The following is a 22,300-nucleotide window of genomic DNA, read 5'->3' as shown; positions in this document are numbered from 1 at the left end:
GGATTGTATCGACAAGAACATGAATACAGCATTTATAGATTTGTAATAGCGATGAGCAAGCAACTACACTTGAAAGTAAGATCCAACTTGTTAGAGAGGAAATCGGAATCAAAATTAAGAAGGAATGAAGAGTGTATATGTAAGAAGGCAACTCACTCCGAAATTATCGAGAGGCAGGCAAAAATTCAAGAATTAGGCGTAGCGGTTGAGCGAGAGAGTGTGAGAGCAATGAAGTAGTACAAGTAAAGAAGAAAGAGGGGAGGGGTGTCGATGAAATCTATGATGCTCACAGATTGAATTCTCCGCCCAAAACGGACTTTCTTTGGTTTTGGCTATACATACATTTATGATTTATTCACCACTAGGTGTAATACCCGTGTGTTACACGGGTTTCTTGAAAAAAATAATATAAAATTTCGAACATCAACGAATTATTAAAATAATACAACACATATAAGTGAAAAGTTTATTGAATAAGTGTGTAATTGAACTCAAAATACCAAAAAGAAATCATTAATGAAATGTTCTAATTAAATAATTTTTACAAATCACAAATTTCCAAATACTTCTTTGAATACAACATTAGATGTCTTATTGGTAGGGTTTCCATCGTTGTCTAAAATTAATATTTTCAATCCATCTCTGCTTTTAACTCTAGACAATGCAACATACAACTGTCCATGAGTAAACACTGGTTGTCTTAAAAACAAACCAACCTTTGATAGCGACTGTCCTTGACTTTTGTTTATTGTCATCGCAAAGCATACAGCAAGTGGAAACTGTCTTCGCTGAAATGTGAAAGGAATCCTTTTATCCGAAGGGGTCAGTGACATTCTTGGAATAAACGTACGTTTTCCTATATTACTTCCAGAAATAATCTCTGCTTCTATAACACGCTTACCCAATGCTATAACTCGTAGCCTTGTTCCATTACACAAACCGTATTTTTGGTCAATATTCCTCAATAACATAACTGGAACACCGACTTTTAATACCAATTTATGAATTGGCATACCTGAAGGTCTAAGGCCATTTAGAACATCAGGAGTGTATAAAGATTCGTCAAAGTCATCGTGTACAAACTCCGATTGACAAAGACTGTCTGAACTTAAGTATTCTTTTTCATCTCCAGGAAATAATTTTAACAAACGATTGTTTATTTCTTGAACAACTTCATTTTTCGGTGCAAGGATTGCTCTTTCTTGGAAAAACATCGGATTATTGGCATTTTCAACAATAGAAGGATAGACAAATGTAATTAAGGAACAGTATAATCCCTAAAAACAATAATAAGCCTAAATTCTGGAAGATAGATACCTACATATGGAATTGTTTGTCCCTGATCTTTATTGATTGTCATTGCAAAGCACAATCGAATAGGAAACTGTTTCCTCATTAGAGGATCGATGGTTGCTACTAATTGCTTGTAACTGGTATTGGTTTCATATCGATGGATGTGGATTCGCATATGAAATCAATTGTGTTCGCATCTATGAAATCAGTTCGCATATGACAACAATTGAGTTCGCATTTGGTTTTGTGGGTCAAAACAGTTCGCATAAGAAGTTCACGATTTGTTTGAGGTTAATTGATTTTGATTTCGCAAGCTTGGAGTCGGAGATCTGGATTGTGTTCGCATCTATAGAATGCGAGAGGAATTTAATGGTGATATTCAGTTCGCATTTGGTGACACAAGTACGTGGTTGATGATTTTTGGTTGGTTCGCATTTGAAATTAGTGGGTTTCGCATTTGGGTTCGTATCTGGGTTTCTCAAACAACTGAAATGCGAATATGAGACAACTGATTAATTTCTCAGTTAATGCGATGAAATGCGAATGAACTCAAAGACGGATGGATGCAAGATGCGAAGAATTTGAATGAAAATGCGAAGTTTTTAATGTATAAATGCGAATTGGGGAAGAAAGCTTAGAGTTTCGCATTTGGCACCTGATCTTTTCAAGAAATAATATAAGTGGTACAACTTCGCAAAATGGGGTCATTTAATCAGAAAATCGATCATTCTTCAAATATGACATTTAATCAGAAAATCGATCTAAAAATGAGACATTTGGTGTTTATCGATTTTTCAGGGTCGACGGGTTGTATGAAAAGCGAAGGCTGAGTTCTTGAAAATTAGAGGATCGATGGTTGCTACTAATTGCTTGTAACTGGTATTGGTTTCATATCGATGGATGTGGATTCGCATATGAAATCAATTGTGTTCGCATCTATGAAATCAGTTCGCATATGACAACAATTGAGTTCGCATTTGGTTTTGTGGGTCAAAACAGTTCGCATAAGAAGTTCACGATTTGTTTGAGGTTAATTGATTTTGATTTCGCAAGCTTGGAGTCGGAGATCTGGATTGTGTTCGCATCTATAGAATGCGAGGAGAATTTAATGGTGATATTCAGTTCGCATTTGGTGACACAAGTACGTGGTTGATGATTTTTGGTTGGTTCGCATTTGAAATTAGTGGGTTTCGCATTTGGGTTCGTATCTGGGTTTCTCAAACAACTGAAATGCGAATATGAGACAACTGATTAATTTCTCAGTTAATGCGATGAAATGCGAATGAACTCAAAGACGGATGGATGCAAGATGCGAAGAATTTGAATGAAAATGCGAAGTTTTTAATGTATAAATGCGAATTGGGGAAGAAAGCTTAGAGTTTCGCATTTGGCACCTGATCTTTTCAAGAAATAATATAAGTGGTCCAACTTCGCAAAATGGGGTCATTTAATCAGAAAATCGATCATTCTTCAAATATGACATTTAATCAGAAAATCGATCTAAAAATGAGACATTTGGTGTTTATCGATTTTTCAGGGTCGACGGGTTGTATGAAAAGCGAAGGCTGAGTAATTGAAATTTAGAGGATCGATGGTTGCTACTAATTGCTTGTAACTGGTATTGGTTTCATATCGATGGATGTGGATTCGCATATGAAATCAATTGTGTTCGCATCTATGAAATCAGTTCGCATATGACATTAATTGAGTTCGCATTTGGTTTTGTGGGTCAAAACAGTTCGCATAAGAAGTTCACGATTTGTTTGAGGTTAATTGATTTTGATTTCGCAAGCTTGGAGTCGGAGATCTGGATTGTGTTCGCATCTATGGAATGCGAGGAGAATTTAATGGTGATATTCAGTTCGCATTTGGTGACACAAGTACGTGGTTGATGATTTTTGGTTGGTTCACATTTGAAATCAGTGAGTTTCGCATTTGGGTTCGTAAGTGGGTTTCTCAAACAACTGAAATGCGAATATGAGACAACTGATTAATTTCTCAGTTAATGCGATGAAATGCGAATGAACTCAAAGACGGATGGATGCAAGATTCGAAGAATTTGAATGAAAATGCGATGTTTTTAATGTATAAATGCGAATTGGGGAAGAAAGCTTAGAGTTTCGCATTTGGCACCTGATCTTTTCAAGAAATAATATAAATGCGAATTGGGGAAGAAAGCTTAGAGTTTCGCATTTGTCGAATGAATGACAGTTAACATCAAATTACCAAGAAAGGCCCAGAGAGATGAGATTAGTGGTGATTGGATTGCAGTCAAGACAATTGATCAGCCATTACCTTTGCAAATTGGACTATCATTAGCTAGTTATCTAACAAAAAAACATTTACCGGAGCTCATGTGTCGAAATGAAAAACATGTATTAAACAAAAGCATTGAATAAAATGTATTAAACAAAAGCAAGGTCACAAAATCGAAATATTAGAGAGATAAAAAAATCGTACATCAATGCTATATACGACAAAGTAGAATCATATATGTTCACTCAATATAAGAAATAATATCTGGTCCACATATTACATATACACAACAGGGGCTAGCAGACATGAAATATAGCACATTGATTGTTGTTCAGAACATGTTCATTTAGCAATCTTCACACATAGTATATCAGTTTTTTTTCATTGAAATATATCGAAATGGAACTATAAATGACGACATGAGATAGAAATCTCAACCTACACCATTAATCAAAGCAGTTTTTGAACATCATTTAAAAAAAAACACTCATGCATAGCCAAAGTAATTCCAATAACATCTAGAAAAGAAATTTGCAATCCAAGGCCGATATTCATCAAATTACTACCACAGAACGCTTGCATCAACCATCAGCCTCGTTGATTTACACGCACAGTGACCACACGGCACACATTGAATCCACCGAAATAAAAGATAAAACTATCCCATACGATTATAATACTTATCTAACATCCCGGTATTCGAAAGCATACAGACAGTGATACAATTTTGAATACATGTAGCTACCAAAGAGCTGGATTGCAAAAAAGGAGAGTGGCTGAGCATACCGGAGGGGAGGTGATTGGTTTACTGCAAAATGTCATGGCGGCGGAATCCATGTCGTATATCAAGCGCTGCAAAAGGAACAGACAAGATCAGGATTGTATCGACAAGAACATGAATACAGCATTTATAGATTTGTAATAGCGATGAGCAAGCAACTACACTTGAAAGTAAGATCCAACTTGTTAGAGAGGAAATCGGAATCAAAATTAAGAAGGAATGAAGAGTGTATATGTAAGAAGGCAACTCACTCCGAAATTATCGAGAGGCAGGCAAAAATTCAAGAATTAGGCGTAGCGGTTGAGCGAGAGAGTGTGAGAGCAATGAAGTAGTACAAGTAAAGAAGAAAGAGGGGAGGGGTGTCGATGAAATCTATGATGCTCACAGATTGAATTCTCCGCCCAAAACGGACTTTCTTTGGTTTTGGCTATACATACATTTATGATTTATTCACCACTAGGTGTAATACCCGTGTGTTACACGGGTTTCTTGAAAAAAATAATATAAAATTTCGAACATCAACGAATTATTAAAATAATACAACACATATAAGTGAAAAGTTTATTGAATAAGTGTGTAATTGAACTCAAAATACCAAAAAGAAATCATTAATGAAATGTTCTAATTAAATAATTTTTACAAATCACAAATTTCCAAATACTTCTTTGAATACAACATTAGATGTCTTATTGGTAGGGTTTCCTTCGTTGTCTAAAATTAATATTTTCAATCCATCTCTGCTTTTAACTCTAGACAATGCAACATACAACTGTCCATGAGTAAACACTGGTTGTCTTAAAAACAAACCAACCTTTGATAGCGACTGTCCTTGACTTTTGTTTATTGTCATCGCAAAGCATACAGCAAGTGGAAACTGTCTTCGCTGAAATGTGAAAGGAATCCTTTTATCCGAAGGGGTCAGTGACATTCTTGGAATAAACGTACGTTTTCCTATATTACTTCCAGAAATAATCTCTGCTTCTATAACACGCTTACCCAATGCTATAACTCGTAGCCTTGTTCCATTACACAAACCGTATTTTTGGTCAATATTCCTCAATAACATAACTGGAACACCGACTTTTAATACCAATTTATGAATTGGCATACCTGAAGGTCTAAGGCCATTTAGAACATCAGGAGTGTATAAAGATTCGTCAAAGTCATCGTGTACAAACTCCGATTGACAAAGACTGTCTGAACTTAAGTATTCTTTTTCATCTCCAGGAAATAATTTTAACAAACGATTGTTTATTTCTTGAACAACTTCATTTTTCGGTGCAAGGATTGCTCTTTCTTGGAAAAACATCGGATTATTGGCATTTTCAACAATAGAAGGATAGACAAATGTAATTAAGGAACAGTATAATTCCTAAAAACAATAATAAGAAAATCGATCATTCTTCAAATATGACATTTAATCAGAAAATCGATCTAAAAATGAGACATTTGGTGTTTATCGATTTTTCAGGGTCGACGGGTTGTATGAAAAGCGAAGGCTGAGTTCTTGAAAATTAGAGGATCGATGGTTGCTACTAATTGCTTGTAACTGGTATTGGTTTCATATCGATGGATGTGGATTCGCATATGAAATCAATTGTGTTCGCATCTATGAAATCAGTTCGCATATGACAACAATTGAGTTCGCATTTGGTTTTGTGGGTCAAAACAGTTCGCATAAGAAGTTCACGATTTGTTTGAGGTTAATTGATTTTGATTTCGCAAGCTTGGAGTCGGAGATCTGGATTGTGTTCGCATCTATAGAATGCGAGGAGAATTTAATGGTGATATTCAGTTCGCATTTGGTGACACAAGTACGTGGTTGATGATTTTTGGTTGGTTCGCATTTGAAATTAGTGGGTTTCGCATTTGGGTTCGTATCTGGGTTTCTCAAACAACTGAAATGCGAATATGAGACAACTGATTAATTTCTCAGTTAATGCGATGAAATGCGAATGAACTCAAAGACGGATGGATGCAAGATGCGAAGAATTTGAATGAAAATGCGAAGTTTTTAATGTATAAATGCGAATTGGGGAAGAAAGCTTAGAGTTTCGCATTTGGCACCTGATCTTTTCAAGAAATAATATAAGTGGTCCAACTTCGCAAAATGGGGTCATTTAATCAGAAAATCGATCATTCTTCAAATATGACATTTAATCAGAAAATCGATCTAAAAATGAGACATTTGGTGTTTATCGATTTTTCAGGGTCGACGGGTTGTATGAAAAGCGAAGGCTGAGTTCTTGAAAATTAGAGGATCGATGGTTGCTACTAATTGCTTGTAACTGGTATTGGTTTCATATCGATGGATGTGGATTCGCATATGAAATCAATTGTGTTCGCATCTATGAAATCAGTTCGCATATGACAACAATTGAGTTCGCATTTGGTTTTGTGGGTCAAAACAGTTCGCATAAGAAGTTCACGATTTGTTTGAGGTTAATTGATTTTGATTTCGCAAGCTTGGAGTCGGAGATCTGGATTGTGTTCGCATCTATAGAATGCGAGGAGAATTTAATGGTGATATTCAGTTCGCATTTGGTGACACAAGTACGTGGTTGATGATTTTTGGTTGGTTCGCATTTGAAATTAGTGGGTTTCGCATTTGGGTTCGTATCTGGGTTTCTCAAACAACTGAAATGCGAATATGAGACAACTGATTAATTTCTCAGTTAATGCGATGAAATGCGAATGAACTCAAAGACGGATGGATGCAAGATGCGAAGAATTTGAATGAAAATGCGAAGTTTTTAATGTATAAATGCGAATTGGGGAAGAAAGCTTAGAGTTTCGCATTTGGCACCTGATCTTTTCAAGAAATAATATAAGTGGTCCAACTTCGCAAAATGGGGTCATTTAATCAGAAAATCGATCATTCTTCAAATATGACATTTAATCAGAAAATCGATCTAAAAATGAGACATTTGGTGTTTATCGATTTTTCAGGGTCGACGGGTTGTATGAAAAGCGAAGGCTGAGTAATTGAAATTTAGAGGATCGATGGTTGCTACTAATTGCTTGTAACTGGTATTGGTTTCATATCGATGGATGTGGATTCGCATATGAAATCAATTGTGTTCGCATCTATGAAATCAGTTCGCATATGACATTAATTGAGTTCGCATTTGGTTTTGTGGGTCAAAACAGTTCGCATAAGAAGTTCACGATTTGTTTGAGGTTAATTGATTTTGATTTCGCAAGCTTGGAGTCGGAGATCTGGATTGTGTTCGCATCTATGGAATGCGAGGAGAATTTAATGGTGATATTCAGTTCGCATTTGGTGACACAAGTACGTGGTTGATGATTTTTGGTTGGTTCACATTTGAAATCAGTGAGTTTCGCATTTGGGTTCGTAAGTGGGTTTCTCAAACAACTGAAATGCGAATATGAGACAACTGATTAATTTCTCAGTTAATGCGATGAAATGCGAATGAACTCAAAGACGGATGGATGCAAGATTCGAAGAATTTGAATGAAAATGCGATGTTTTTAATGTATAAATGCGAATTGGGGAAGAAAGCTTAGAGTTTCGCATTTGGCACCTGATCTTTTCAAGAAATAATATAAATGCGAATTGGGGAAGAAAGCTTAGAGTTTCGCATTTGTCGAATGAATGACAGTTAACATCAAATTACCAAGAAAGGCCCAGAGAGATGAGATTAGTGGTGATTGGATTGCAGTCAAGACAATTGATCAGCCATTACCTTTGCAAATTGGACTATCATTAGCTAGTTATCTAACAAAAAAACATTTACCGGAGCTCATGTGTCGAAATGAAAAACATGTATTAAACAAAAGCATTGAATAAAATGTATTAAACAAAAGCAAGGTCACAAAATCGAAATATTAGAGAGATAAAAAAATCGTACATCAATGCTATATACGACAAAGTAGAATCATATATGTTCACTCAATATAAGAAATAATATCTGGTCCACATATTACATATACACAACAGGGGCTAGCAGACATGAAATATAGCACATTGATTGTTGTTCAGAACATGTTCATTTAGCAATCTTCACACATAGTATATCAGTTTTTTTTCATTGAAATATATCGAAATGGAACTATAAATGACGACATGAGATAGAAATCTCAACCTACACCATTAATCAAAGCAGTTTTTGAACATCATTTAAAAAAAAACACTCATGCATAGCCAAAGTAATTCCAATAACATCTAGAAAAGAAATTTGCAATCCAAGGCCGATATTCATCAAATTACTACCACAGAACGCTTGCATCAACCATCAGCCTCGTTGATTTACACGCACAGTGACCACACGGCACACATTGAATCCACCGAAATAAAAGATAAAACTATCCCATACGATTATAATACTTATCTAACATCCCGGTATTCGAAAGCATACAGACAGTGATACAATTTTGAATACATGTAGCTACCAAAGAGCTGGATTGCAAAAAAGGAGAGTGGCTGAGCATACCGGAGGGGAGGTGATTGGTTTACTGCAAAATGTCATGGCGGCGGAATCCATGTCGTATATCAAGCGCTGCAAAAGGAACAGACAAGATCAGGATTGTATCGACAAGAACATGAATACAGCATTTATAGATTTGTAATAGCGATGAGCAAGCAACTACACTTGAAAGTAAGATCCAACTTGTTAGAGAGGAAATCGGAATCAAAATTAAGAAGGAATGAAGAGTGTATATGTAAGAAGGCAACTCACTCCGAAATTATCGAGAGGCAGGCAAAAATTCAAGAATTAGGCGTAGCGGTTGAGCGAGAGAGTGTGAGAGCAATGAAGTAGTACAAGTAAAGAAGAAAGAGGGGAGGGGTGTCGATGAAATCTATGATGCTCACAGATTGAATTCTCCGCCCAAAACGGACTTTCTTTGGTTTTGGCTATACATACATTTATGATTTATTCACCACTAGGTGTAATACCCGTGTGTTACACGGGTTTCTTGAAAAAAATAATATAAAATTTCGAACATCAACGAATTATTAAAATAATACAACACATATAAGTGAAAAGTTTATTGAATAAGTGTGTAATTGAACTCAAAATACCAAAAAGAAATCATTAATGAAATGTTCTAATTAAATAATTTTTACAAATCACAAATTTCCAAATACTTCTTTGAATACAACATTAGATGTCTTATTGGTAGGGTTTCCTTCGTTGTCTAAAATTAATATTTTCAATCCATCTCTGCTTTTAACTCTAGACAATGCAACATACAACTGTCCATGAGTAAACACTGGTTGTCTTAAAAACAAACCAACCTTTGATAGCGACTGTCCTTGACTTTTGTTTATTGTCATCGCAAAGCATACAGCAAGTGGAAACTGTCTTCGCTGAAATGTGAAAGGAATCCTTTTATCCGAAGGGGTCAGTGACATTCTTGGAATAAACGTACGTTTTCCTATATTACTTCCAGAAATAATCTCTGCTTCTATAACACGCTTACCCAATGCTATAACTCGTAGCCTTGTTCCATTACACAAACCGTATTTTTGGTCAATATTCCTCAATAACATAACTGGAACACCGACTTTTAATACCAATTTATGAATTGGCATACCTGAAGGTCTAAGGCCATTTAGAACATCAGGAGTGTATAAAGATTCGTCAAAGTCATCGTGTACAAACTCCGATTGACAAAGACTGTCTGAACTTAAGTATTCTTTTTCATCTCCAGGAAATAATTTTAACAAACGATTGTTTATTTCTTGAACAACTTCATTTTTCGGTGCAAGGATTGCTCTTTCTTGGAAAAACATCGGATTATTGGCATTTTCAACAATAGAAGGATAGACAAATGTAATTAAGGAACAGTATAATTCCTAAAAACAATAATAAGAAAATCGATCATTCTTCAAATATGACATTTAATCAGAAAATCGATCTAAAAATGAGACATTTGGTGTTTATCGATTTTTCAGGGTCGACGGGTTGTATGAAAAGCGAAGGCTGAGTTCTTGAAAATTAGAGGATCGATGGTTGCTACTAATTGCTTGTAACTGGTATTGGTTTCATATCGATGGATGTGGATTCGCATATGAAATCAATTGTGTTCGCATCTATGAAATCAGTTCGCATATGACAACAATTGAGTTCGCATTTGGTTTTGTGGGTCAAAACAGTTCGCATAAGAAGTTCACGATTTGTTTGAGGTTAATTGATTTTGATTTCGCAAGCTTGGAGTCGGAGATCTGGATTGTGTTCGCATCTATAGAATGCGAGGAGAATTTAATGGTGATATTCAGTTCGCATTTGGTGACACAAGTACGTGGTTGATGATTTTTGGTTGGTTCGCATTTGAAATTAGTGGGTTTCGCATTTGGGTTCGTATCTGGGTTTCTCAAACAACTGAAATGCGAATATGAGACAACTGATTAATTTCTCAGTTAATGCGATGAAATGCGAATGAACTCAAAGACGGATGGATGCAAGATGCGAAGAATTTGAATGAAAATGCGAAGTTTTTAATGTATAAATGCGAATTGGGGAAGAAAGCTTAGAGTTTCGCATTTGGCACCTGATCTTTTCAAGAAATAATATAAGTGGTCCAACTTCGCAAAATGGGGTCATTTAATCAGAAAATCGATCATTCTTCAAATATGACATTTAATCAGAAAATCGATCTAAAAATGAGACATTTGGTGTTTATCGATTTTTCAGGGTCGACGGGTTGTATGAAAAGCGAAGGCTGAGTTCTTGAAAATTAGAGGATCGATGGTTGCTACTAATTGCTTGTAACTGGTATTGGTTTCATATCGATGGATGTGGATTCGCATATGAAATCAATTGTGTTCGCATCTATGAAATCAGTTCGCATATGACAACAATTGAGTTCGCATTTGGTTTTGTGGGTCAAAACAGTTCGCATAAGAAGTTCACGATTTGTTTGAGGTTAATTGATTTTGATTTCGCAAGCTTGGAGTCGGAGATCTGGATTGTGTTCGCATCTATAGAATGCGAGGAGAATTTAATGGTGATATTCAGTTCGCATTTGGTGACACAAGTACGTGGTTGATGATTTTTGGTTGGTTCGCATTTGAAATTAGTGGGTTTCGCATTTGGGTTCGTATCTGGGTTTCTCAAACAACTGAAATGCGAATATGAGACAACTGATTAATTTCTCAGTTAATGCGATGAAATGCGAATGAACTCAAAGACGGATGGATGCAAGATGCGAAGAATTTGAATGAAAATGCGAAGTTTTTAATGTATAAATGCGAATTGGGGAAGAAAGCTTAGAGTTTCGCATTTGGCACCTGATCTTTTCAAGAAATAATATAAGTGGTCCAACTTCGCAAAATGGGGTCATTTAATCAGAAAATCGATCATTCTTCAAATATGACATTTAATCAGAAAATCGATCTAAAAATGAGACATTTGGTGTTTATCGATTTTTCAGGGTCGACGGGTTGTATGAAAAGCGAAGGCTGAGTTCTTGAAAATTAGAGGATCGATGGTTGCTACTAATTGCTTGTAACTGGTATTGGTTTCATATCGATGGATGTGGATTCGCATATGAAATCAATTGTGTTCGCATCTATGAAATCAGTTCGCATATGACAACAATTGAGTTCGCATTTGGTTTTGTGGGTCAAAACAGTTCGCATAAGAAGTTCACGATTTGTTTGAGGTTAATTGATTTTGATTTCGCAAGCTTGGAGTCGGAGATCTGGATTGTGTTCGCATCTATAGAATGCGAGGAGAATTTAATGGTGATATTCAGTTCGCATTTGGTGACACAAGTACGTGGTTGATGATTTTTGGTTGGTTCGCATTTGAAATTAGTGGGTTTCGCATTTGGGTTCGTATCTGGGTTTCTCAAACAACTGAAATGCGAATATGAGACAACTGATTAATTTCTCAGTTAATGCGATGAAATGCGAATGAACTCAAAGACGGATGGATGCAAGATGCGAAGAATTTGAATGAAAATGCGAAGTTTTTAATGTATAAATGCGAATTGGGGAAGAAAGCTTAGAGTTTCGCATTTGGCACCTGATCTTTTCAAGAAAAAATATAAGTGGTCCAACTTCGCAAAATGGGGTCATTTAATCAGAAAATCGATCATTCTTCAAATATGACATTTAATCAGAAAATCGATCTAAAAATGAGACATTTGGTGTTTATCGATTTTTCAGGGTCGACGGGTTGTATGAAAAGCGAAGGCTGAGTTCTTGAAAATTAGAGGATCGATGGTTGCTACTAATTGCTTGTAACTGGTATTGGTTTCATATCGATGGATGTGGATTCGCATATGAAATCAATTGTGTTCGCATCTATGAAATCAGTTCGCATATGACAACAATTGAGTTCGCATTTGGTTTTGTGGGTCAAAACAGTTCGCATAAGAAGTTCACGATTTGTTTGAGGTTAATTGATTTTGATTTCGCAAGCTTGGAGTCGGAGATCTGGATTGTGTTCGCATCTATAGAATGCGAGGAGAATTTAATGGTGATATTCAGTTCGCATTTGGTGACACAAGTACGTGGTTGATGATTTTTGGTTGGTTCGCATTTGAAATTAGTGGGTTTCGCATTTGGGTTCGTATCTGGGTTTCTCAAACAACTGAAATGCGAATATGAGACAACTGATTAATTTCTCAGTTAATGCGATGAAATGCGAATGAACTCAAAGACGGATGGATGCAAGATGCGAAGAATTTGAATGAAAATGCGAAGTTTTTAATGTATAAATGCGAATTGGGGAAGAAAGCTTAGAGTTTCGCATTTGGCACCTGATCTTTTCAAGAAATAATATAAGTGGTCCAACTTCGCAAAATGGGGTCATTTAATCAGAAAATCGATCATTCTTCAAATATGACATTTAATCAGAAAATCGATCTAAAAATGAGACATTTGGTGTTTATCGATTTTTCAGGGTCGACGGGTTGTATGAAAAGCGAAGGCTGAGTTCTTGAAAATTAGAGGATCGATGGTTGCTACTAATTGCTTGTAACTGGTATTGGTTTCATATCGATGGATGTGGATTCGCATATGAAATCAATTGTGTTCGCATCTATGAAATCAGTTCGCATATGACAACAATTGAGTTCGCATTTGGTTTTGTGGGTCAAAACAGTTCGCATAAGAAGTTCACGATTTGTTTGAGGTTAATTGATTTTGATTTCGCAAGCTTGGAGTCGGAGATCTGGATTGTGTTCGCATCTATAGAATGCGAGGAGAATTTAATGGTGATATTCAGTTCGCATTTGGTGACACAAGTACGTGGTTGATGATTTTTGGTTGGTTCGCATTTGAAATTAGTGGGTTTCGCATTTGGGTTCGTATCTGGGTTTCTCAAACAACTGAAATGCGAATATGAGACAACTGATTAATTTCTCAGTTAATGCGATGAAATGCGAATGAACTCAAAGACGGATGGATGCAAGATGCGAAGAATTTGAATGAAAATGCGAAGTTTTTAATGTATAAATGCGAATTGGGGAAGAAAGCTTAGAGTTTCGCATTTGGCACCTGATCTTTTCAAGAAATAATATAAGTGGTCCAACTTCGCAAAATGGGGTCATTTAATCAGAAAATCGATCATTCTTCAAATATGACATTTAATCAGAAAATCGATCTAAAAATGAGACATTTGGTGTTTATCGATTTTTCAGGGTCGACGGGTTGTATGAAAAGCGAAGGCTGAGTTCTTGAAAATTAGAGGATCGATGGTTGCTACTAATTGCTTGTAACTGGTATTGGTTTCATATCGATGGATGTGGATTCGCATATGAAATCAATTGTGTTCGCATCTATGAAATCAGTTCGCATATGACAACAATTGAGTTCGCATTTGGTTTTGTGGGTCAAAACAGTTCGCATAAGAAGTTCACGATTTGTTTGAGGTTAATTGATTTTGATTTCGCAAGCTTGGAGTCGGAGATCTGGATTGTGTTCGCATCTATAGAATGCGAGGAGAATTTAATGGTGATATTCAGTTCGCATTTGGTGACACAAGTACGTGGTTGATGATTTTTGGTTGGTTCGCATTTGAAATTAGTGGGTTTCGCATTTGGGTTCGTATCTGGGTTTCTCAAACAACTGAAATGCGAATATGAGACAACTGATTAATTTCTCAGTTAATGCGATGAAATGCGAATGAACTCAAAGACGGATGGATGCAAGATGCGAAGAATTTGAATGAAAATGCGAAGTTTTTAATGTATAAATGCGAATTGGGGAAGAAAGCTTAGAGTTTCGCATTTGGCACCTGATCTTTTCAAGAAATAATATAAGTGGTCCAACTTCGCAAAATGGGGTCATTTAATCAGAAAATCGATCATTCTTCAAATATGACATTTAATCAGAAAATCGATCTAAAAATGAGACATTTGGTGTTTATCGATTTTTCAGGGTCGACGGGTTGTATGAAAAGCGAAGGCTGAGTTCTTGAAAATTAGAGGATCGATGGTTGCTACTAATTGCTTGTAACTGGTATTGGTTTCATATCGATGGATGTGGATTCGCATATGAAATCAATTGTGTTCGCATCTATGAAATCAGTTCGCATATGACAACAATTGAGTTCGCATTTGGTTTTGTGGGTCAAAACAGTTCGCATAAGAAGTTCACGATTTGTTTGAGGTTAATTGATTTTGATTTCGCAAGCTTGGAGTCGGAGATCTGGATTGTGTTCGCATCTATAGAATGCGAGGAGAATTTAATGGTGATATTCAGTTCGCATTTGGTGACACAAGTACGTGGTTGATGATTTTTGGTTGGTTCGCATTTGAAATTAGTGGGTTTCGCATTTGGGTTCGTATCTGGGTTTCTCAAACAACTGAAATGCGAATATGAGACAACTGATTAATTTCTCAGTTAATGCGATGAAATGCGAATGAACTCAAAGACGGATGGATGCAAGATGCGAAGAATTTGAATGAAAATGCGAAGTTTTTAATGTATAAATGCGAATTGGGGAAGAAAGCTTAGAGTTTCGCATTTGGCACCTGATCTTTTCAAGAAATAATATAAGTGGTCCAACTTCGCAAAATGGGGTCATTTAATCAGAAAATCGATCATTCTTCAAATATGACATTTAATCAGAAAATCGATCTAAAAATGAGACATTTGGTGTTTATCGATTTTTCAGGGTCGACGGGTTGTATGAAAAGCGAAGGCTGAGTTCTTGAAAATTAGAGGATCGATGGTTGCTACTAATTGCTTGTAACTGGTATTGGTTTCATATCGATGGATGTGGATTCGCATATGAAATCAATTGTGTTCGCATCTATGAAATCAGTTCGCATATGACAACAATTGAGTTCGCATTTGGTTTTGTGGGTCAAAACAGTTCGCATAAGAAGTTCACGATTTGTTTGAGGTTAATTGATTTTGATTTCGCAAGCTTGGAGTCGGAGATCTGGATTGTGTTCGCATCTATAGAATGCGAGGAGAATTTAATGGTGATATTCAGTTCGCATTTGGTGACACAAGTACGTGGTTGATGATTTTTGGTTGGTTCGCATTTGAAATTAGTGGGTTTCGCATTTGGGTTCGTATCTGGGTTTCTCAAACAACTGAAATGCGAATATGAGACAACTGATTAATTTCTCAGTTAATGCGATGAAATGCGAATGAACTCAAAGACGGATGGATGCAAGATGCGAAGAATTTGAATGAAAATGCGAAGTTTTTAATGTATAAATGCGAATTGGGGAAGAAAGCTTAGAGTTTCGCATTTGGCACCTGATCTTTTCAAGAAATAATATAAGTGGTCCAACTTCGCAAAATGGGGTCATTTAATCAGAAAATCGATCATTCTTCAAATATGACATTTAATCAGAAAATCGATCTAAAAATGAGACATTTGGTGTTTATCGATTTTTCAGGGTCGACGGGTTGTATGAAAAGCGAAGGCTGAGTTCTTGAAAATTAGAGGATCGATGGTTGCTACTAATTGCTTGTAACTGGTATTGGTTTCATATCGATGGATGTGGATTCGCATATGAAATCAATTGTGTTCGCATCTATGAAATCAGTTCGCATATGACAACAATTGAGTTCGCATTTGGTTTTGTGGGTCAAAACAGTTCGCATAAGAAGTTCACGATTTGTTTGAGGTTAATTGATTTTGATTTCGCAAGCTTGGAGTCGGAGATCTGGATTGTGTTCGCATCTATAGAATGCGAGGAGAATTTAATGGTGATATTCAGTTCGCATTTGGTGACACAAGTACGTGGTTGATGATTTTTGGTTGGTTCGCATTTGAAATTAGTGGGTTTCGCATTTGGGTTCGTATCTGGGTTTCTCAAACAACTGAAATGCGAATATGAGACAACTGATTAATTTCTCAGTTAATGCGATGAAATGCGAATGAACTCAAAGACGGATGGATGCAAGATGCGAAGAATTTGAATGAAAATGCGAAGTTTTTAATGTATAAATGCGAATTGGGGAAGAAAGCTTAGAGTTTCGCATTTGGCACCTGATCTTTTCAAGAAATAATATAAGTGGTCCAACTTCGCAAAATGGGGTCATTTAATCAGAAAATCGATCATTCTTCAAATATGACATTTAATCAGAAAATCGATCTAAAAATGAGACATTTGGTGTTTATCGATTTTTCAGGGTCGACGGGTTGTATGAAAAGCGAAGGCTGAGTTCTTGAAAATTAGAGGATCGATGGTTGCTACTAATTGCTTGTAACTGGTATTGGTTTCATATCGATGGATGTGGATTCGCATATGAAATCAATTGTGTTCGCATCTATGAAATCAGTTCGCATATGACAACAATTGAGTTCGCATTTGGTTTTGTGGGTCAAAACAGTTCGCATAAGAAGTTCACGATTTGTTTGAGGTTAATTGATTTTGATTTCGCAAGCTTGGAGTCGGAGATCTGGATTGTGTTCGCATCTATAGAATGCGAGGAGAATTTAATGGTGATATTCAGTTCGCATTTGGTGACACAAGTACGTGGTTGATGATTTTTGGTTGGTTCGCATTTGAAATTAGTGGGTTTCGCATTTGGGTTCGTATCTGGGTTTCTCAAACAACTGAAATGCGAATATGAGACAACTGATTAATTTCTCAGTTAATGCGATGAAATGCGAATGAACTCAAAGACGGATGGATGCAAGATGCGAAGAATTTGAATGAAAATGCGAAGTTTTTAATGTATAAATGCGAATTGGGGAAGAAAGCTTAGAGTTTCGCATTTGGCACCTGATCTTTTCAAGAAATAATATAAGTGGTCCAACTTCGCAAAATGGGGTCATTTAATCAGAAAATCGATCATTCTTCAAATATGACATTTAATCAGAAAATCGATCTAAAAATGAGACATTTGGTGTTTATCGATTTTTCAGGGTCGACGGGTTGTATGAAAAGCGAAGGCTGAGTTCTTGAAAATTAGAGGATCGATGGTTGCTACTAATTGCTTGTAACTGGTATTGGTTTCATATCGATGGATGTGGATTCGCATATGAAATCAATTGTGTTCGCATCTATGAAATCAGTTCGCATATGACAACAATTGAGTTCGCATTTGGTTTTGTGGGTCAAAACAGTTCGCATAAGAAGTTCACGATTTGTTTGAGGTTAATTGATTTTGATTTCGCAAGCTTGGAGTCGGAGATCTGGATTGTGTTCGCATCTATAGAATGCGAGGAGAATTTAATGGTGATATTCAGTTCGCATTTGGTGACACAAGTACGTGGTTGATGATTTTTGGTTGGTTCGCATTTGAAATTAGTGGGTTTCGCATTTGGGTTCGTATCTGGGTTTCTCAAACAACTGAAATGCGAATATGAGACAACTGATTAATTTCTCAGTTAATGCGATGAAATGCGAATGAACTCAAAGACGGATGGATGCAAGATGCGAAGAATTTGAATGAAAATGCGAAGTTTTTAATGTATAAATGCGAATTGGGGAAGAAAGCTTAGAGTTTCGCATTTGGCACCTGATCTTTTCAAGAAATAATATAAGTGGTCCAACTTCGCAAAATGGGGTCATTTAATCAGAAAATCGATCATTCTTCAAATATGACATTTAATCAGAAAATCGATCTAAAAATGAGACATTTGGTGTTTATCGATTTTTCAGGGTCGACGGGTTGTATGAAAAGCGAAGGCTGAGTTCTTGAAAATTAGAGGATCGATGGTTGCTACTAATTGCTTGTAACTGGTATTGGTTTCATATCGATGGATGTGGATTCGCATATGAAATCAATTGTGTTCGCATCTATGAAATCAGTTCGCATATGACAACAATTGAGTTCGCATTTGGTTTTGTGGGTCAAAACAGTTCGCATAAGAAGTTCACGATTTGTTTGAGGTTAATTGATTTTGATTTCGCAAGCTTGGAGTCGGAGATCTGGATTGTGTTCGCATCTATAGAATGCGAGGAGAATTTAATGGTGATATTCAGTTCGCATTTGGTGACACAAGTACGTGGTTGATGATTTTTGGTTGGTTCGCATTTGAAATTAGTGGGTTTCGCATTTGGGTTCGTATCTGGGTTTCTCAAACAACTGAAATGCGAATATGAGACAACTGATTAATTTCTCAGTTAATGCGATGAAATGCGAATGAACTCAAAGACGGATGGATGCAAGATGCGAAGAATTTGAATGAAAATGCGAAGTTTTTAATGTATAAATGCGAATTGGGGAAGAAAGCTTAGAGTTTCGCATTTGGCACCTGATCTTTTCAAGAAATAATATAAGTGGTCCAACTTCGCAAAATGGGGTCATTTAATCAGAAAATCGATCATTCTTCAAATATGACATTTAATCAGAAAATCGATCTAAAAATGAGACATTTGGTGTTTATCGATTTTTCAGGGTCGACGGGTTGTATGAAAAGCGAAGGCTGAGTTCTTGAAAATTAGAGGATCGATGGTTGCTACTAATTGCTTGTAACTGGTATTGGTTTCATATCGATGGATGTGGATTCGCATATGAAATCAATTGTGTTCGCATCTATGAAATCAGTTCGCATATGACAACAATTGAGTTCGCATTTGGTTTTGTGGGTCAAAACAGTTCGCATAAGAAGTTCACGATTTGTTTGAGGTTAATTGATTTTGATTTCGCAAGCTTGGAGTCGGAGATCTGGATTGTGTTCGCATCTATAGAATGCGAGGAGAATTTAATGGTGATATTCAGTTCGCATTTGGTGACACAAGTACGTGGTTGATGATTTTTGGTTGGTTCGCATTTGAAATTAGTGGGTTTCGCATTTGGGTTCGTATCTGGGTTTCTCAAACAACTGAAATGCGAATATGAGACAACTGATTAATTTCTCAGTTAATGCGATGAAATGCGAATGAACTCAAAGACGGATGGATGCAAGATGCGAAGAATTTGAATGAAAATGCGAAGTTTTTAATGTATAAATGCGAATTGGGGAAGAAAGCTTAGAGTTTCGCATTTGGCACCTGATCTTTTCAAGAAATAATATAAGTGGTCCAACTTCGCAAAATGGGGTCATTTAATCAGAAAATCGATCATTCTTCAAATATGACATTTAATCAGAAAATCGATCTAAAAATGAGACATTTGGTGTTTATCGATTTTTCAGGGTCGACGGGTTGTATGAAAAGCGAAGGCTGAGTTCTTGAAAATTAGAGGATCGATGGTTGCTACTAATTGCTTGTAACTGGTATTGGTTTCATATCGATGGATGTGGATTCGCATATGAAATCAATTGTGTTCGCATCTATGAAATCAGTTCGCATATGACAACAATTGAGTTCGCATTTGGTTTTGTGGGTCAAAACAGTTCGCATAAGAAGTTCACGATTTGTTTGAGGTTAATTGATTTTGATTTCGCAAGCTTGGAGTCGGAGATCTGGATTGTGTTCGCATCTATAGAATGCGAGGAGAATTTAATGGTGATATTCAGTTCGCATTTGGTGACACAAGTACGTGGTTGATGATTTTTGGTTGGTTCGCATTTGAAATTAGTGGGTTTCGCATTTGGGTTCGTATCTGGGTTTCTCAAACAACTGAAATGCGAATATGAGACAACTGATTAATTTCTCAGTTAATGCGATGAAATGCGAATGAACTCAAAGACGGATGGATGCAAGATGCGAAGAATTTGAATGAAAATGCGAAGTTTTTAATGTATAAATGCGAATTGGGGAAGAAAGCTTAGAGTTTCGCATTTGGCACCTGATCTTTTCAAGAAATAATATAAGTGGTCCAACTTCGCAAAATGGGGTCATTTAATCAGAAAATCGATCATTCTTCAAATATGACATTTAATCAGAAAATCGATCTAAAAATGAGACATTTGGTGTTTATCGATTTTTCAGGGTCGACGGGTTGTATGAAAAGCGAAGGCTGAGTTCTTGAAAATTAGAGGATCGATGGTTGCTACTAATTGCTTGTAACTGGTATTGGTTTCATATCGATGGATGTGGATTCGCATATGAAATCAATTGTGTTCGCATCTATGAAATCAGTTCGCATATGACAACAATTGAGTTCGCATTTGGTTTTGTGGGTCAAAACAGTTCGCATAAGAAGTTCACGATTTGTTTGAGGTTAATTGATTTTGATTTCGCAAGCTTGGAGTCGGAGATCTGGATTGTGTTCGCATCTATAGAATGCGAGGAGAATTTAATGGTGATATTCAGTTCGCATTTGGTGACACAAGTACGTGGTTGATGATTTTTGGTTGGTTCGCATTTGAAATTAGTGGGTTTCGCATTTGGGTTCGTATCTGGGTTTCTCAAACAACTGAAATGCGAATATGAGACAACTGATTAATTTCTCAGTTAATGCGATGAAATGCGAATGAACTCAAAGACGGATGGATGCAAGATGCGAAGAATTTGAATGAAAATGCGAAGTTTTTAATGTATAAATGCGAATTGGGGAAGAAAGCTTAGAGTTTCGCATTTGGCACCTGATCTTTTCAAGAAATAATATAAGTGGTCCAACTTCGCAAAATGGGGTCATTTAATCAGAAAATCGATCATTCTTCAAATATGACATTTAATCAGAAAATCGATCTAAAAATGAGACATTTGGTGTTTATCGATTTTTCAGGGTCGACGGGTTGTATGAAAAGCGAAGGCTGAGTTCTTGAAAATTAGAGGATCGATGGTTGCTACTAATTGCTTGTAACTGGTATTGGTTTCATATCGATGGATGTGGATTCGCATATGAAATCAATTGTGTTCGCATCTATGAAATCAGTTCGCATATGACAACAATTGAGTTCGCATTTGGTTTTGTGGGTCAAAACAGTTCGCATAAGAAGTTCACGATTTGTTTGAGGTTAATTGATTTTGATTTCGCAAGCTTGGAGTCGGAGATCTGGATTGTGTTCGCATCTATAGAATGCGAGGAGAATTTAATGGTGATATTCAGTTCGCATTTGGTGACACAAGTACGTGGTTGATGATTTTTGGTTGGTTCGCATTTGAAATTAGTGGGTTTCGCATTTGGGTTCGTATCTGGGTTTCTCAAACAACTGAAATGCGAATATGAGACAACTGATTAATTTCTCAGTTAATGCGATGAAATGCGAATGAACTCAAAGACGGATGGATGCAAGATGCGAAGAATTTGAATGAAAATGCGAAGTTTTTAATGTATAAATGCGAATTGGGGAAGAAAGCTTAGAGTTTCGCATTTGGCACCTGATCTTTTCAAGAAATAATATAAGTGGTCCAACTTCGCAAAATGGGGTCATTTAATCAGAAAATCGATCATTCTTCAAATATGACATTTAATCAGAAAATCGATCTAAAAATGAGACATTTGGTGTTTATCGATTTTTCAGGGTCGACGGGTTGTATGAAAAGCGAAGGCTGAGTTCTTGAAAATTAGAGGATCGATGGTTGCTACTAATTGCTTGTAACTGGTATTGGTTTCATATCGATGGATGTGGATTCGCATATGAAATCAATTGTGTTCGCATCTATGAAATCAGTTCGCATATGACAACAATTGAGTTCGCATTTGGTTTTGTGGGTCAAAACAGTTCGCATAAGAAGTTCACGATTTGT

At 36.4% G+C, this 22,300-nt stretch overlaps 3 protein-coding genes across 3 annotated transcripts in view; all 3 read right to left on the bottom strand.

Annotated features, from left to right (window-relative positions):
- Positions 1–548: 548 nt before the first annotated feature.
- On the bottom strand, positions 549–4,386 carry LOC145002548 (uncharacterized). The gene is made up of 2 exons (XM_078961799.1): positions 4,336–4,386; positions 549–1,277 (listed from the first exon to the last, which is right to left on the bottom strand). Exons 1-2 carry the CDS (start codon positions 4,384–4,386, stop codon positions 549–551), a joined length of 780 nt encoding a protein of 259 aa, XP_078817925.1.
- A 587-nt stretch (positions 4,387–4,973) lies between these two features.
- On the bottom strand, positions 4,974–8,835 carry LOC145002547 (uncharacterized). The gene is made up of 2 exons (XM_078961798.1): positions 8,785–8,835; positions 4,974–5,702 (listed from the first exon to the last, which is right to left on the bottom strand). Exons 1-2 carry the CDS (start codon positions 8,833–8,835, stop codon positions 4,974–4,976), a joined length of 780 nt encoding a protein of 259 aa, XP_078817924.1.
- Positions 8,836–9,422: 587 nt separating this feature from the next.
- LOC145002546 (uncharacterized) overlaps positions 9,423–22,300 on the bottom strand; it is a 36,340-nt gene continuing 23,462 nt past the window's right edge. Inside the window, exon 2 of the mRNA XM_078961797.1 lies at positions 9,423–10,151. Coding sequence (XP_078817923.1) covers positions 9,423–10,151 — 729 coding nt within the window. The remainder of the gene's footprint in view (positions 10,152–22,300) is intronic.

This window comes from Lactuca saligna, chromosome 6 (assembly GCF_052625555.1).
Source record: "Lactuca saligna cultivar CGN05327 chromosome 6, ASM5262555v1, whole genome shotgun sequence".
NCBI lineage: Eukaryota > Viridiplantae > Streptophyta > Magnoliopsida > Asterales > Asteraceae > Lactuca > Lactuca saligna.
This window is presented reverse-complemented; position numbering and strand designations above follow the sequence as displayed.

Excerpts from the sequence above, each read along its gene's own strand:
- LOC145002547 (XM_078961798.1), bottom strand. The coding sequence starts at position 8,835 with ATGGATTCCGCCGCCATGACATTTTGCAGTAAACCAATCACCTCCCCT. Across the intron at positions 5,703-8,784 it reads AACCAATCACCTCCCCTCCG|GAATTATACTGTTCCTTAAT; the intron begins GTATGCTCAGCC and ends TATTGTTTTTAG.
- LOC145002548 (XM_078961799.1), bottom strand. The coding sequence starts at position 4,386 with ATGGATTCCGCCGCCATGACATTTTGCAGTAAACCAATCACCTCCCCT. Across the intron at positions 1,278-4,335 it reads AACCAATCACCTCCCCTCCG|GGATTATACTGTTCCTTAAT; the intron begins GTATGCTCAGCC and ends TATTGTTTTTAG.